Here is a 13,439-nt window from a genome sequence, read left to right on the forward strand (position 1 = left end):
CCAATACCTTTCAACCTTGGATGTATACTCAATTCCCCAGAAACACACGAAAACCCTAGAATCCCCATGAGTACTCTACGAATGTGAGAAATATAGAAAGCCCCGAAGCACTTATCTTGTGAATGCTATAGACTAGATCTAGATTATCTACTCCCATACAACGCATTTTTTTGGAAAGTCTGTAGTCGTGGAGGGTTATCTCAGTCAAATCTGTTTGAGTGTAGTTAATCAGAATAATGTGCTGTACAGGAAGTAATCACCGTTTACATGATAACTTTTCCGTTGCAATCAAGTCAATATTCGATAAATAAATTATGGTATACAATACGTTTCTTTGAAAGTCAATACTCATTAGATAAATTTACTATGTTCCATAATATATATACGAGGTTTTTACTCACTCAATATGTTCTTTTCCGTAATTCAGTCACCAGTACTCTTGTCCATTCCCATTACAACATGGTCATTACTTCGTTGATCAACTTGTCTTCCTTGATCAAGTCTTTGAAGTCACTTTCAACCATGCTCTTCAACTTTTCGACGCAACCTGCACTATCAAGCTTAAGTGTCCTTGTGTTCTCATCATAACACTCTGTTCTCCATTTCTTCAAAATGCTCTTCAAGTGGCCAACGCCCTCATTGATTTCTTCTTGAGAACATTTCGTTTTCTTATTTTGAATGAATTTATCTTCTTCATTCAAGTTGGAGCTTTGAAGCTCGGATGCTTTCCTTTTTGCCATGTTGATGATCTTAGATGGAAAATTGACTAGCTCAGCAACATGAATTCCGAATGACTTATCCGAAATACCGGGTTCAACTTTGTACATCAATGTAATGTCATCCTCCTTAGAATCGCTTTCCTTCTCAACATGGGCCACAACATGAAGGTTTTCTACTTTATCGGAATACTTGGACGATAACTCGGTGAGCTCATGGAAATGGGTTGCAAATAAAGTGAAGCAGTTCTTTTGAGTGATCAAATGTTCCAGAATTGACCATGCCAAACCAAAACCATCATATGTTGATGTACCTCTACCCAATTCATCGATGATAATTAATGAGTTGTGAGTCAGAGTTGCCAAGATTGACGATGTTTCCAACATCTCAATCATAAAGGTGGACAAGCCCTTTAGTTGGGAATCTCCAGCCCCAATTCTAGATAAGATTGCATCAAAAATAGGGAGTTCTGGAGTGGCATTTTCTTCGCTGACAGGAATAAATGAACCAACTTGACCCATTAAAGAAATAACACCAATTTGTCTAATATAGGTAGACTTTCCTCCCATATTTGGACCGGTAATGATTGCAAAAGCTTTGCCTTTGTCTTCGGGTGCGTTGGAGAGATGGACATCATTAGCTATGAAGTTGATATCGTCTTGAACTTCAAGAATTGGGTGTCTAGATTGCTCAAGTTGGATTCTTCTGTTAGCAAACTCTGGACTGTCATTACTCAGAGCCAATGGATGTAACTTTGGTCTTGCAAAGGGGGTAGGAGCAAAAATGGCAACATTGGCGAAACTGTTCAATACATCCAAGTTTGCAATTGATAAAGAAAGGTTCAAGAATACTTGATTGTATGTTAAGGTGATAGACAAAATTTCCTTTATCAATTCACGTTGCTTCTGATTGTATTCGGCTGATGCTTCCAAATATGCTTCTGATAAGGAGGACAACTGGGTAGTAGTGAAAAACACACCTGCTTTCACAGTCTGTAGTTGCTTGTATTTATTACCAGTGTTTCTCAACACTACGGAATCATTTCTCGTGACTCTGAAACACCATCCGTGTTGTACATGTTTTTCAAGTTTCAACTTCTTATCCAAATCAATGTTGAGATCGTCTGCAACTTCGTTATGGAGATTTTTGATCTCAGCCAATGTTCCTTGTAACTTATCATTGATTTCGATTAACGATTCGTCGAATTCGGGTTTAATATTGAAATCGGTATTGAGAAGATCATGGGTGGAAGTGGATTCCAATGGTGATAAGTCAATTGTAGTTTCAATAAGCTCCTTGAATTTCAAAAGCGAAGTATAATTGTTGGTAATAGGATTGAGCCAATACTGTTCCACTAGTTGAGCAATTTGAGTACTCTCGTCCGTGTTGGTCTCTTTCAATTCTTCTGCAGTCATTTTTAACATTTCCACCAAGTTAGGAATGACAAGAACCAATTGGTACAATCTAATTACATCCTCTAACTTCTTGTTCTCATTTGACACGGATTTGTTGAGCCCGTTGGATATCTTCTTGGTCAACCTCTTGATATCTGGAACTTGTGGCAACCAGTCTTGGGAGACATAAATTCTCAAGTTTGTATCCTCAATCAAGTGATGAACCAACTGTTGTCTTTCCTCGATCTTAGTCAAATTAGTCAAGGGCTGTTTCAACCACTGTGATAACAATCTAGAGCCTGCAGTGGTCTTGCATTTGTTCAAAAGCTCGAAAATTGAGCTGACAGTGGAAGTGGTGGAGTAAGACGACATGGCAGCTGATGGCGCGGACGAGGCTGGGAATATATTCAAGGCCTTCATTGTAGAAGAGTCTAGCTTCATGAACGAAGTCAAATTGTATTGATCAATTGTGAAGGAGCTGGAAACCTCGCTGCCCAACAATTCCAAGTAGTTTATGAGTGCATTGCAACAAGACAAGGATAAGACGTGGTCTGCAGAGCTGATGCCCTTGGAGGCTAAGATTAACTCAATGTTGGTCTCCTCTCCTTCTTTGTGGGTGTCAGAAACCACGATCTTAGCTAGGTCCTGCTCAATGTCCTTACTGGAGAAGAACGATGACTTGACCGTGCTGACCACGATGCCCCCGATCTTGTCCAATACTTGGTACAACTTGGTGACCTCGTTGTCGGTCTGCCCTGGTTGGTAGTTGGAGGGTAGCACGATCTCCTTGACCCCTACCTGCAAGATCAAGCTCTCGAGGTTCGAGAACAAGTCGTTGTCATCGAACTCCGACATATGGATGCGCGAGTCCGAGTTATCCACAAAGCACACCCCGATCTTCTTGGCGGCCCCTGCCTGTTGGAACTTGATGGCTCCCACAATGGGGTTTGAGCAGTCCTGGAACATGCCCTCCAAATTGACTCCATATTCGTTGGCTAGGCTCTCTAGGTTGCCTGGCGTTCCCACGCAAATGAGCTCGAACGTCTTGTTGCTGTAGACCTCCACCTTCAAGTGTCTCTCGATGATGCAGAACCGCAACACGTTGTTGGTGAACACTTGAGGCGAGATAGTCACGTATCTGTTCTTGTTGGAGTTGTTGTACTTAATCACCGACTGCGTCTTGTAGATGGAGTCGGCTATGAGGTCTGCATCCTGGTCCAACACTGTGAAGTAGTCCTTGTTGTTGTGGTCGATGATACGGATGGTGGAGGCATCTTTAGGGGGCAAGCTGGCATACTTGCGGTAGTACAGTCTTTCATCCACGGTGTCCGTGAACTTGAGGTCAGGCCTGGTGCTGGACATGGAGGAGTGGTAGGTATACTAGAATACATATGGCAGTATAAATATATAAGTACGCGTACGCGTGGTGAGGAGTGCACATAGACGAGAACTGTGTGCACACCATGACATAACCAGTGCTACAAATTCACGGGCCAAAGCTTGGCGTGGTTGCAATATTGCAGCTAGATTGCAGCTATTTGACGGTGGAGCGTAAGGGATATTGTGAGTACAGTATGGAAGGGTTGGCCTAGGAAGTGCTGGTTGCGGTGACTCACACTGTGTGTGGGTCTTGGAAATGAAAAATTGGCTAACTCCTCAGACAGACTTCGCCCGGACACTCCTCTGAGTGATCGCCAGAGCCTCGTCAGCTGTTTGGGTCGCTCATACAATAATACTTCCTCTGTGATTGACAATCCCCCACGATTAAACTCGTCAGTTTATCACTTTGGTTCTCGCTACAACAGCCCCTCTCGTCACTTTCATTCGTTCAGTAATTGTATTGTAAATTCAATCGAATCTAGCACTTGGATTCTCTATCTACTACAATATTTAGTATCTATATTTGTCAGACCCGTAGTCAAATGGAGGACGCGAGTCTGGGTGCCACTGCTCATCCTGACCGTAATGGTTGTCGTAGTTCTCGCGAGCGTAGTCCTCGGCTTGTCTCTTGGCCTTATTTCTGTCCAAGTAGTCCAAGCCCTTGGTTTCGAACAACTTGTCGACTTCAGCACCGGCAATACCAGCCAAAAGTTCTTTGGCAAATTTGTGGCTGACAGGCTTACCTTCTCTTCTTTGTCTGTCTTCAAAAAGCTTTGCGGCTTCGAAAGAAGCGGCACCGGCTAACAATTCGTGAGAGAACTTACCCTCGTGCTGTTCACCGTAGACTTGTTCGTGTTTATCTTCGTGGAATCCAAACATTTTTCTGATTGTAGTGGTAGGATAGGGCCAGTGGGTAAGCGATTCACTATTTATACCACTCAGGACACGCCGACAGGTATTCCTGTTTCAGCTGCTTACCATCGCCTTCCACATTTGTCCATTCCGATCACTAATAATAGAAGGCTCATGCATCTCGTCAGTGCGTATGGGAATGACCGAGTCGACAGTCATCAATTGCCACACCCGAGGAGCTAGAGGCTTAAAGGCGAGACTCGGACTCGGCGCATGCAAATTCAGAAACCCCCTGCTCCTCAAACTCAAACGGTTCGTCAATCGTCATGCTGACCATCAGGATTTTGCTGTACGAAATCGGGGTTTTAAGCCTCATTTTGATTCACGATCGGTGCCGAAAACTATAGTGCAAAGGTCCAAAATTGACAATAGATGCAAGAATAGGAGTTTAGACGCTATGCAATACCACAGCAGGGGGTCTCAATTGGTTTAAGATCGTCTACTTCTGTGTCACGTAAGGTAGCTCACTCAACTATGTTGAAAGTGGAACATGTGCCAAAGCGCGCTTCACCAAGGCTTAGGCACAACCACGTCTACCAAATAGGGGCAGTGACGAGTGTGGTGTTGCTGAGCTAATTACTCAAGTGCCAACCTCGTGAATTGGCAGATTGGTGTGAAGGGTGAGTTTCGAAACCCTTTCCAAAAATACTTTTAATGACCCCGAATCCCAGAGAATTGAAGTTGAACGAGGAAACAATGTTCAAGTAAGGGAAACTTGTTCAATTTGTCGTGCTTGGTCACAGAAAAGCATGGTGGACATAGCCAGTGGCTGAAATATTTAACAAGTTCACAGTCACTTGATGCTGCAGCTTTTGTTCTTCAATTCTCTCTCTCGTTGCCTCTATTAATTGCTTTCATCTGGGGAATCACATTCTCCGCACCAAATGCCAGCTGCGTCTAAATCTCAACACGCCCCTTTCTTTCAGGTACCATATTATGTGAGATGCAAACACGAGCTGTCAATTGCATACACGTAAATATTTCATGCCACAAAAGGCCCAGTGATTAAAAGAGCACATAGTAGAAAATTGCAACTGGTAGCCAACCAGATCAAGGGAGCTAGGACGCGAACATCAACTCAATGTGAGGGTCCTGCCTGTGACTTAAGTATCCACTACGATCCACCACAGTCTGAGGTAAGATGATTACGTAAGCAATTACCAACCACGTAAAGTTTCGACAAATCCTCTGCATCTACACGAGCTTGTATTACCATCCAACATAGTCTCGTCCTTAGTAGCCCACTGGTTTGCCATGTAAGGTACTAGTCTGGTAAACATCCTCTCACATTTCCTCCGCACACCTACCCCATGCCCTCCTGCATATAGATCTAATCAACCCGAGTCAGATCTCAAATTACTATAAGCGCCTATCTACCACCCACCTCATCTGAGTCGAAATAAAACATTTAACACACCTTCAGCACTATCCACATCCTCATCTGGGTACAGAAAACATCCTTACTACACAACATCATGAGCCAATCATTGCACTCCACCAATTTGGACGGTATTCTCCCATTGATTGCCAGGGGAAAGGTCAGAGATATCTATGCTGTGGATGAAGAAACCTTGTTGTTTGTTGCTACAGACAGAATATCAGCATACGACGTTATCATGCAAAACGGGATCTCCGACAAGGGCAAGATCTTGACCAAGTTGTCTGAGTTCTGGTTCAGCTTCTTGGCCCAAAACATTCCAAACCATCTCATATTGTCCGACAACAACGATGAGCACCTCTTTGCTAGGTTGCCCAAGGAGTTGTCCGAGCCTAAGTACAAGGCTCAATTGTCAGGCAGATCACTCTTAGTCAGAAAACTCAAATTGATTCCATTGGAGGTGATCGTCAGAGGTTACATTACCGGCTCTGCCTGGAAAGAGTACAAGAAGGAGGGCACGGTCCATGGCTTGACTGTCGAGCAGGGCTTGCAAGAGTCGCAGGAGTTTGCCAGACCTATCTTCACCCCATCCACCAAGGCTGAACAAGGAGAACACGACGAGAACATCTCTCCAGAACAAGCAGCACAGATCGTCGGCAAGGAGTTGTGCGATAAGTTGGAAGTGAAGGCCATTGAATTATACTCCAAGGCCAAGGAGTACGCCAAGAACAACGGCATCATCATTGCTGATACCAAGTTTGAGTTTGGCTTGGACAAGGACGATAACTTGGTGTTGGTTGATGAGGTCTTGACCCCAGATTCGTCCAGATTCTGGAACGCTTCCACCTATGCCGTGGGCAAGTCACAAGACTCGTACGATAAGCAATTCTTGAGAGATTGGTTGACTTCCAACGGCATTGCTGGTAAGGATGGCGTGTCTATGGACGACGAGGTGATCACCAAATCCAAGGAGAAGTACATCGAAGCGTATGAAAGCTTAACTGGCAAAAAATGGGCCTAATCTTGTGCAGAGATCCATTGCTATAGATAGAGCACAAACTCAAGATGAGCCACTAGCCGGCGGCTAATGAGTTGATGTAGTCTGGACTAATCGATTAACAGCACTTGCAGACCAGAGAATGAAATTACCACAAAATTCACCCAACAGCCAACAACTTTTTTGCACCTCCGTAACTCGCAGCTCACGACAGCAAGAGTTTCCTGCAGAGGTTATGTGCCGTAACATGCCAACCAAAGGGTTGGTGGCCTCCGTACAACTCCTTGAAACCTATTCAGATACTGTAATATACTCCGTAACCGTCCAATCTGCTGTAGACTACCATGTGGTAGATGATATTTGATTAAATTAACATAATAGCTAAATCAAGCCTCCGTGGTCTGAGCCCCGGCCCGCGGCAACGGACTCAACATTCTCGGGCATTATCTCCAGAAGCGAGCCCGGAAGCTTATTCAAAACTAGAACCGCGAGCCTTTCTGATCCTGGCTATTACTGTTACCTTTTTGGGCAGGTAGGCTCACGGTTTGCCTTGGAATGTAGATCTTTGCTGAAGTTGGAAAAGTTAATGCTACCAGGTGGCCAATAGTTCATGATAGACATTGATGATGAACAGGGGGCCGAGGCGTGAAGACGCGCAAATAGAACATAACGGTTAAACCAAGCGCCGCATGACATAGAAAATATATATTGGTGGAGGCCGGCCGGGTAGAACCAGTAATAAGTCCGACTCCGAACTGGGGTGTTCCATCGAATCAAGTATTTAGGCTTAGATGGGGACGGTGGGGTTTGCGGGGAATACTATACCCGCCGTACCCTGGCTTACGGTAGTTATTTCAGCGCATGTCTATTGTAATGCGAAATGTCCTATTCAATAGTGGTTTCGGGAACTGCAAATGCCCATCAAGGGGATGCAGGGGTTCTAAATCTGAAGACCAAAGAACTGGCACGGCTATCTGGTGGAGCAAATGTATGGGGCTTAGAGCGTACAAGTTTTGGTGTGGTTACATCGAATTGAAAGTTGTCTAGCAAGACCACAAGCTTCAAGGGTTTTGAATCATCCCTGCTGAAATATCTCGATAGAATCACACAACTACCTGTAGCTGTCATTGTAATTCGTGTTCAAGTTGGGTATGTTCCCCGAGCTGCTTGAGTCATTAATATTGTTAGCCAAAACTTCAATTTTTGGGTTTATCGTTGCTTCTGAATTCACAAACAATTTTAATAGATCAACAAATTCAACTAATGCAAAAGGGTACTCGTCGTCTTCTATTGTTGGAAGAGGAATACCAGTAGTAAGAACCAGTTGAAATCCATGCTGAATACTAATTACCCTCTCCGTGACAAGGAGCAAATGGTACACTTTTGACAACAGGTGTGTTTCGTGAGGAGACTTTGTAAGATAAGTCATTGGGTTGTGCAATCCTAACTGCTGTGTCGTAGAAACGGCCTCCTGTAAATATTGTAGCGAAGCTTGTGTACCTCCACGGACGGTAGTGAAATAGACGTACAAGTAGTATGATGTTAATATAGTCTCAGTGCATGGTATCATACTATGAGCATAAACGTCTCTAATCCTCAATGCTTCCAGAGCATATCGGTCTGCTTCCATCAATGGAGGCAATTCCATGACAGACATGGAGGAAGCCTCAATCTGATTGGCAATTGCAGCACTTATCGAAAGTGATAGAGCATATGGTAATGAGTCTTCGTAGGAAAGTGTCTTCTGAAAATCTATATTTGATAGACGAAATATCAAATTCGAAGTTGAAACCACAGGCCAAACGCTGTAAAACCAACTTTGGTATGCCTGCAAGTACCACACCACATCAGCTATCTTGATGGCTGGTGCAGCTTCTGGAAGCGGAGAGAAGACAGTGCTGAGATCCGTTACCGAGCTATTTTCAGTAAAATTGTCCATGCTGAAAACACTGGAAGATGAATCAGAAGAAACTGAATAGCTCTTTGTTTGGATGACTTGGGGTTGTTTCTCTTTGGTTTTCTTTTTGGGTCCACACTTTTTGCGTATTCTGTTGCTCGTACATTGATGATTACCGTCAGTGCACCTCACACAAGGCCTGACATCAGAACAACGGATCTTCCGAAGAGCACATCTATCACAAGGGCGTGAGTACTTTCTTTTCCTTTTGACAGTTTTTGTCAGGTCATTTGTGGATTTGTTATCAAGCTTTCCACTGGCAGGTGAACGCATGGTTGCAAGAATTCTGAAAACAATCAGTTGAGATAAGTTTAATAAGGAACTATTTTATATTAAACTATGAATTGATCAATGAAGGTAAGTAGTATAGATCAATGTCATTGCATGACTCCACTAATTGACCTGACGGACCGGTCCATATAAATGAAGTTCACTATAGTTCAAAAAAAGAAATTTAATAATTGAATGTCCAGTCTGGTAATTGATTGGGTTATCACTAAAGAAGTCCAAGCATGCTGTCGTCATGATAGTCGTAAGATTAAAAAATATGTTAGCAAAACACGAATGTGGATTTTCAGAACAAAGGGTCGAGTTTATTTTTCGTACGAGTTATTTGTGCCTCCGCATTTTCGACGTTACAAGCCCGGCTCGGATAATGATTCACTGGTCTACTAGTCATTAGTTATATATTGACTTGAAAAATCAACATAAGCAAAGAGACCATCCCCATAGTGCCCGTGGTTCCAAATTCCTCAGATAGAATCCATTTAAGATTATATCGGAAGGTCATATGGTGTACGCGATACCTTAAGGATAAAAACGGTCAATCATAAGTCATCCTATTCTATAGACAAAGAGTCTGTACCTAGTGCCGTGCGACTGCCCTAAATCAGGGGCCGACATAATAGAGAGTAAGAACCGCTGATGCATAACAAGAATATCGGTTGTTATACGCGAACATTTGTGTAATTTCATTTATTTCTTTTCCTACTGTTCGCCACATTATTGACATTGATTCGATGCAAGGCTCCTTCTTCCACGAGGCCAGTAGGTTACCGTATCTCACCTCTAACATTATACATTCGCTTGTCTCTAATTAGTGTTTGCACAATGATAGCTTAAGATAACTTAAGAGTTCTGGCACACATGGTGATTGATCATCAAAGCTTCTCCCCTATGTCCGAAGACTTAACAAGAGGTTAAATCTACAAAGATTATTCTAGGAGCATACTGCTGACTGATTCAAACGACTTTGCATCTCTCGAAATAACCACTTTACCCTCCCCTTCAAATTATAGTTTGTGCCTAACTCTCTTGGAAGAATATGCCAGTAACTACATTTTCCACATTCTTGCCCTATAGAACTACAGAATCCGAAAAAATATATGCGAAGATTGAAGTAGTAATACTCCTGCGTCGGCAATTCTTGCGTCAATTTTTACTAAAGACTTAGATCTCTGAGAAAGGATAACGCCATCAAGAATCTAGAGGTGACACCTGGCCAAGTGCTTATTAACATTGCAACGATAGAAATGTCTCAACTGTTAGGATTGTGTCTTCCTATGGTGTTGCCCAAAGGAGCTTTCGGGCATGTTGGCAGTAGGTTACTAACTACGGGCCCATTGGTTCAATTCCGCAATTGCCTTCCGGGCCGGTAGTTGGTTACTTACCCCACATGACCAAATTGATATTACACAAAGGAGGGTAACATTTCCTTTGGTGCAGTAAGTCCTATATGGTTTGAAGTATCGTTGGATAAGCTTCATACAGGCTCACCTTCCGATCTGGCAAGGCAACCTTGCCAAATTAAACTGATGAATTGAGCGTTCTTCGCAGAATATTGCTTCTCTTGCGCCTCCATAATTGCTTCCTATGACTGACGCTAGTTTGACAGGTCAAAGAAAAATATGACCATCATGGTCAAATCACTAATATTAGCTGATGAAATCATATTAGGACATTAGGGCTAAACATGACATCCAAGAGGGCTTGTAAAATCCAGAAAACATGCTTGGACTATCCTAAAAGATTAGTAATCGGAGTAATTCCATGTATATTCGAATTGTATCAGTAATATATTACTAACCGAGACGCACTTGAATAAGTCCGGCCCGACATTCATGTTTAGGCGGACATACATCTCTATCCAAATTGGAGAACTTGAGCAACAGCAAAGGGCTTTGTTGGGCTTTGAATTGAAAGCAAAGGTAATTTAATTTCCGGTTTGTCACAAAAACTACCAGTATGTTAGTAACTTTAAGTATTTTTTCTCACTTTAGAATGACGTGTTTATGGAGTGCTGGAAGTGATTCGATGCACCAACTATTGTCGTACTTCATGAATACCCTCTAGATAATTTCGTTCGCGTTGGTTTGTTCTATCTCTAGAGGTTATTGAGCAAAACCTTTTGGGAGCGCTCATCGAAGTACTACTTTCTTATTTAATACCCTTGTAGTTAAAAAAATCAGATAACTACCAAGTGAATGCTGGCAATTTAAACAAATTAAGATAAAATTGACCTAAACGTATCAAGATCTATTCAACTTATAGTGGATATTCAGTCTGAACAGGCAAAACACCTACGATTTTTCAATATGCACCCAGGCCCTTGTTTAGGCTAGGAGTTGAGTGATGAGTTGATTGTTCAAGAACTATGGTGCTTTATTACCATTTGGTACTGGAAAGGTTGCTAGCGGTATATCGCCCAATAATGATAAGAGATGATGATTAGTGCTTGCAAATACTCCATATAGAGGCATCTGGTGCCCCGATGGAGGAACGATATCAAGCCTGCATTGTTCGCAAGAGTGACATTTTGCTATTGTTACGTTCTGGGCATCAACCATTTAAATACAAATGCTGCTATGTATATTGAGCTGCAAGCATAAGTTGACGACCTTGAGGAAGCTATCTCCACTTCAAGTTTATTAATCTTCCATTCACAGCTTATTTTCGCTATTCGGATATCATCTCATATCGAAGGCATCTATCTCATCTACTTCATTTTCTAAGAATCTTTTGTTCAACAGATTCAATAATAGCAGGTCTCGGTGAACAATAAGGGCTTATTGTTACTTACGTTATTCAGGAACATAAGGAACAATAATCAATTTAAGTTATTAGGTACGGCTGGCTAGATATGATAGACCCTATTGTGAGACTAGGCAATTTGAATGTGCTTTGTATAAGAACGAATAGTGTTCATAAAAGAGCAATACCATATTCATGATTGTCAAGCTATAGCAACTTCGGACTACTCTGAGCATAGTTTTCGGCTAGTATAGGCATCTAAAATGTCTATAAATGTGAAGATATACCCCAGGCTTTAATTTTATTAGTCCTTTACATTACTACAATATGAAGCTTAGCCCAATCGTCTTGTTCACTATCTTAACATTTTCTACTGCTACTAAAACCTTTCAAGGCCAGAATTCTGTTGAGGCTCTTACAAACAATACCGCTGGTTTGCAGAAAAGAGGAGGTCCTAAAGGAAACCTTACTTGGGAATTAGTTGAGCGCCGTGGAATCATTTATAATGACCGTTCTCAAGAAGAGCCTACAAGAAGGGTATTCAAACGTGACTTTGTTCCTACTAATCTTACAGCATCAAGAGTAAACAATTCAAACGAGTATTCGAGACGCCATGATCTCTCCCAAACTCCTTCTCCGGGTAAATGGAATTCTACTAGTATTGCAACCACCAAGCAAGATTCACCGGTGCTTAAGAGATCCAATCCTTATGCCAATTCAACTCAGTTTGTCTCAAGTGGTACTAATTCAACTGGATACAATGATAAGCGAGACACAATAGCTTCAAGCAGCTGTACTACTACCAAGAACATTCAGAAGAAATGCCATGCTGAAGGTGGTATATCTCTTAGAGACTGTGTTTGTGTTTTGTCAGGGAAAGAATATTGGAACTCTGCTTACGAATGTTACGTTTCTGAAGGCAATTTTGCCATTTCTTCAGCCGCTCAGTACAAATTCCAATTTTGCAAGTACAAGGTCTCTCGATAGGAGCATGGAAGTGTTTGTTAATAAGGAAGAGAGCTTAGAGGGTTGTTGGGAGATTTCTGTTAGTTCAGCCACTCCTCAACACTTCCACATCAGCTTCCATTTCTGATATGCTTGGTTGGGAAGTTGATACATCTTGTTCTCCTTCAGCTTTACTGCAATAGTCTGGAATTTTCAGACATCAATATACACTACATTCTTGTTCCTGAAGACGGATTTCTAACCGCGATCGTCAAAAGCAGACATCTGTCATATCACACAAAAATGAACGTAGATAAGCGTCGGAGCAAAGATCCAGCTCCCGATCCGGGATGATTTAGGGACTGATAAGTCCCATTATTAAAAGCCTAGGTGATAAGAAACACACGTTATATGCTGGTGGAGACTCTCTGGTACAGGATTATAATAAAACAAAGGAAACAATAGGATTACAAAATATCGGATAGTTGGATTACTTCTAGTCACAGCAGCAACGTGTTTCTTCAATGGACTTCCCCGTTGCCGGACTTAGTTGCTAAACTTTTCACACTGTTACATCTATAATAAAATATCTGTGGGGGCTAACTGACTGCAGGGACCGCATCACCTTGGGCAGTTGTCGAACAGGTATGCGCATCCGAATTCCCAGTTACATCTTATCAAGCGCGTTGAACCGTTTTGAGCCTTTAGCACCCTGGAATTGGGTGAGTA

The 13,439-nt window shown here is 42.3% G+C and overlaps 5 protein-coding genes across 5 annotated transcripts; 2 read left to right on the forward strand and 3 right to left on the reverse strand.

The window, feature by feature from the left end:
• Window positions 1-452: 452 nt before the first annotated feature.
• Window positions 453-3,473, reverse strand: MSH2 (mismatch repair ATPase; the record flags this gene model as incomplete). Its single annotated transcript, XM_020210751.1, has 1 exon — window positions 453-3,473. The coding sequence occupies one exon, from the start codon at window positions 3,471-3,473 to the stop codon at window positions 453-455; it is 3,021 nt and encodes a 1,006-aa protein (XP_020061836.1).
• Window positions 3,474-4,001: 528 nt separating this feature from the next.
• Window positions 4,002-4,370, reverse strand: CANTADRAFT_58016 (uncharacterized protein; the record flags this gene model as incomplete). The annotated part of the gene is made up of 1 exon (XM_020210758.1): window positions 4,002-4,370. One exon carries the CDS (start codon window positions 4,368-4,370, stop codon window positions 4,002-4,004), a length of 369 nt encoding a protein of 122 aa, XP_020061837.1.
• Window positions 4,371-5,878: 1,508 nt separating this feature from the next.
• ADE1 (phosphoribosylaminoimidazolesuccinocarboxamide synthase) lies at window positions 5,879-6,802 on the forward strand (the record flags this gene model as incomplete). Its single annotated transcript, XM_020210754.1, has 1 exon — window positions 5,879-6,802. One exon carries the CDS (start codon window positions 5,879-5,881, stop codon window positions 6,800-6,802), a length of 924 nt encoding a protein of 307 aa, XP_020061838.1.
• Window positions 6,803-7,519: 717 nt separating this feature from the next.
• Window positions 7,520-8,999, reverse strand: CANTADRAFT_27732 (fungal specific transcription factor domain-containing protein). The gene has a single exon (XM_020208202.1). The coding sequence runs from the start codon at window positions 8,715-8,717 to the stop codon at window positions 7,890-7,892; it is 828 nt and encodes a 275-aa protein (XP_020061839.1). The 5' UTR covers window positions 8,718-8,999; the 3' UTR covers window positions 7,520-7,889.
• A 3,093-nt stretch (window positions 9,000-12,092) lies between these two features.
• Window positions 12,093-12,752, forward strand: CANTADRAFT_24291 (uncharacterized protein; the record flags this gene model as incomplete). The annotated part of the gene is made up of 1 exon (XM_020207073.1): window positions 12,093-12,752. The coding sequence occupies one exon, from the start codon at window positions 12,093-12,095 to the stop codon at window positions 12,750-12,752; it is 660 nt and encodes a 219-aa protein (XP_020061840.1).
• Window positions 12,753-13,439: the final 687 nt, after the last annotated feature.

The sequence above is a fragment of the Suhomyces tanzawaensis genome, assembly GCF_001661415.1.
Source record: "Suhomyces tanzawaensis NRRL Y-17324 unplaced genomic scaffold CANTAscaffold_10, whole genome shotgun sequence".
Lineage (NCBI taxonomy): Eukaryota > Fungi > Ascomycota > Pichiomycetes > Serinales > Debaryomycetaceae > Suhomyces > Suhomyces tanzawaensis.